Source organism: Orycteropus afer, unplaced genomic scaffold, assembly GCF_000298275.1.
Source record: "Orycteropus afer afer isolate SDZICR_OR568_19922 unplaced genomic scaffold, OryAfe1.0 scaffold01193, whole genome shotgun sequence".
NCBI lineage: Eukaryota > Metazoa > Chordata > Mammalia > Tubulidentata > Orycteropodidae > Orycteropus > Orycteropus afer.
Window position 1 is genome coordinate 146,756 of NW_006922780.1, and position 3,579 is coordinate 150,334.

General features: G+C 57.6%; 1 protein-coding gene across 1 annotated transcript in view; it reads left to right on the top strand.

The window, feature by feature from the left end:
* Nucleotides 1-3,579, top strand: part of ASMT (acetylserotonin O-methyltransferase) — a 24,812-nt gene that overhangs the window by 17,996 nt on the left and 3,237 nt on the right. The window contains exons 6-7 of the mRNA XM_007958891.1: nt 197-265; nt 1,314-1,432. Of these exons, the coding sequence (XP_007957082.1) occupies nt 197-265; nt 1,314-1,432 (188 nt within the window). The remainder of the gene's footprint in view (nt 1-196; nt 266-1,313; nt 1,433-3,579) is intronic.

Genomic DNA, 3,579 nt, shown 5'->3' on the forward strand with positions numbered 1-3,579 from the left:
AGACCCTGTGGGGCAGTTCCACTCTGTCTTATAGAGTCACTGCCAGTCAGAATCAACTGGACGGACATGGGTCTTGGAATCATTGCTCAACTCCATATTTTTGTTCTAAACTGCACCTCCTTGAGGCCCAGCTGGTGTGGGCATCAGTGTCAGTCATCATGTGGGTCCTTGGACTGCAGCTCTCATCCTTTTCCAGGGAGGGGAGGAACCAGTACACAGAGGTGTTTGGCGTTCCCTCCGCGGAGCTCTTCACGGCCATCTATAGGTGAGGTCCTGGTTGGGACAGGAGGATGCTGTGTTTAAAATAGCCCCAGGCGTGGCCGAGGGTGCCTGCAGGGACACACACAGGAGGAACCAACCAAGGTGCCGTCTGGTCTGACGAATGACACCGTGTGTGTCCGAGTGCAGCTGGGCTCTGTGGGGTTTGACAGACTTATATTCAGAGGCGGGATTGCCAGGGCTTTGTTCCTGGTCTTAGTCTGGAAGCTCTGCTGAGGCCTGTTGAGTGTACACAACATGCAGGCCTCTCCACGAACAGACGGGTGGGAGCTGCACAGGAAGTGCAGGGGCTGGGAGTCAATCCCGGGTCTGCCACAGGGGAGGCAAGAATTACAAACCCACTGGAATTACAAACCCACTGGAAGCAAAGCCCAGATCACACGCACTGGAAGCATAGCCCCAACCAATCACACTGGAAGCAAAGCCCAAATCACACCCACTGGAAGCATAGCCCCAGCCACACCCACCGGAAACAAAGCCCCAGCCACACACACCAGAGGCAAAGCCCAAAGCAAACGCACTGGAAGCAAATCCCCAACCAAACCCACTGGAAGCAAAGCCCCAACCCAATGCACTGGAAGCAAAGCCCCAACCACTCACACCAGAAACAAAGCCCCAACCACACCCACCAGAGGCAAAGCCCAAAGCAAACCCACTGGAAGCAAAGCCCCGACCACACCCACTGGAATCAGAGCCCCGCCCACACCCACTGGAATCAGAGCCCCGCCCACACCCACTGGAAGCAAAGCCCCGACCACACCCACTGGAAGCAAAGCCCAAAGCAAACCCCCTGCCGTAGAGTGTTATTTCCACACATAGTGCCACCAGAGACTGCAGACAGGGATTAGTGCCCACCATGCTCGGGTCTCCTGAGCTGGGAGAGTCTGGGGGCAGCCGTCGCCCCCAGCCCTCCTAACCTGTGCCCCGATTGGCCAAGGGCGACCCCTGCAGAGGCCTGTTGGGTGCAGGGCCTCACGTCCGGCTGGGCGGGGTGCACAGGGGTCTGCGTGCGTCTCAGCGCCTGCCGTCCCCAGGTCCGAGGCCGAGCGGGTGCGGTTCATGCGAGGCCTGCAGGAGGTCTGGAGTGTGCACGGGGCAGCCGTGATGGGCGCCTTCGACCTGTCGCCCTTCCGGTTCATCTGCGACCTTGGAGGTGAGCTGAGTTAGCCATTCCGCCCGACTCCAGCCGTGCGCTCAGCAGGACAAAACGCTGCGGGGCCCGCACCAGCCCTTCAATCACCTGTGGGTCTGACCCTTGGGGATCCGTGGGGTTTTATAGGCCCGGTGACCAGCTTCCCAAAATCAACCCCCAAAAACCCTAAGAACATAGTTCTGCTGGGGGACACGTGGGGGCCCCCAAGTCCGCACCGACTGACTGCAACCGTTTTTAAAGGGTGCGGTCAGAGGTTTGCGCGAGGTCCAGGCAGGATACAGCTCTTTGCATGTGCACGTTGCCTCGTCAGTGACAACAGAGATGAGTCGGCAGGCGGAGCGAGCCAGTGGGCCTAGGCCCGAGGGAGTATCCCCACGGCCGTGTGTGGGGTGGACAGACACTGCTTCTTCCTAGTATCTGTAGGTCTGTGCTAAGGCCCACGTAGATAACAGAGCTGGCATGGGCTGGGATGGCTTCGTGGACACAGCCAGCCACCCTGAGGGGGCGAGGGGTCGGACCTGTGGGCTCAACCACAACCACAGCGGACGTCCAGCTCAGTTGCATAACGTGCTACACACAGAACATTGTTGAGCATCCTGCCTGGGGACCTTAGGAGCCTGCAGGCAGCCGTCTAGATGCAGCGACGGGTCTCTCCTCATCCAGAGCATAGAGGAATGAAGAAAACCAAAGACGCGTGGAAACAGTTAGTCCGAGGGACGGGTCCACCATGCAGTCCTCAGCCCATACGACTATGAGACCAGAAGAGCTGGATGGTGCCCGGCTACCACTGTCAACCACTCAGAGGGGCATGTCCATAGGAGCTCCTGGATAGAGAGGGAGAACAAAGTGGAACACAACTCTAAATTATAAGAAAGACCAGGCTTACTGCTCTGATAGCATAGTGAGAACCCTGAGACTATGGCCCCTAGGTCCCCTTCAAGTCTGACACTGAACCCACTCCCACGGCTTCCAGCCAAACCATAGACAGGGAGACAGGGTCCACATGGACATCAGAGAGATACGCTCCTTGGAAGGACCCGTCCTGGGAGAAGAGACGGCAGTGTTTGCACCGGGAGACAGCTCAGGGGGCAGGGGTGCACAGGAAAGGGGGGCCCGGGGAAGAGGGGACCCCAGGGAGGAAGCGGGAAGAGAGCTGTCACATGGAGGGGAATTGCGGTCAGTGTCACGAGACGTGCATGCACTGCCGTGCGGAGGATGAACTTGCTCCGTCAACTTTCACCCGAATCACAATAACTTTTTTTTTTTCAATGAAAAGAGCCTGTGGTGGTGCGGGTGGTTCGTGGGCTCAGGCGCTGGCCGGACGGGCTCACGCACAGGTGCCACGGAGGGCGGTCCTGGCGCTCGGACGGCTGCGTCGTCGAAAACCCCGTGGGCCCTGCTATCTGCTTGGACGCGTGGGGCCGCCAGCAGTCAGACTCAACCTGACGGCGGTTTTTTCTTTCCACTTTTATTGTGATTTGGGTGCAGTTGTACAAAGCAGATTCGTTTTACGTTCAATCAACACGTTTTGTTGCGTGACGCTGGCTCGTTCCCCGCGCGTGACAGCTTTCCTGTGACCCCTCCCTGTCGCCGCCCTTCCCTGGTGTCCTCCTCACGCGTGGATTCCTGCCTCTCTCGGTAGCGGCTAAGGAGCTCGGGTAGCAAAGTGACTAAGGCATCTGACTGCTAACCAGAGGGTTGGCTGTTCAAACCCACCAGCCACTCCACAGAAGCAGCACCGGGCCATCTCCTTCCATCAAGATTTAAGGCCTCAGAAACCCAATAGGGGTCGCTATAAGTCAAGGTTGACTTGAGGCAGTGGGTTTATTTATTTATTAATTTTGGTTTAGACAGCGGCTGGTTTTAAGGAGTAGAGTTTGGAGGTTTGAGCCCTGGTGTCATAGTGCCTAAGACACCTGACTGCTAACCAGAAGCCTGGCGGTTCAAACCCGCCGGCCTCTCCTCGGAAGGAAGGTTGGGCAATCTACTTCCATAGTGATACCGCCTCGGAAACCCAAGGAGGGGTCGCTAGGAGTCAAGTCCAGTCAATGGCAGTGAGTTTGGTTTGGGCTTTGCTTCCAGTGGGTTGAGCTTGGGCTTTGCTTCCAGGGGTTTGGTTTGGGCTTTGCTTCCAGGAGCTCTGGTGG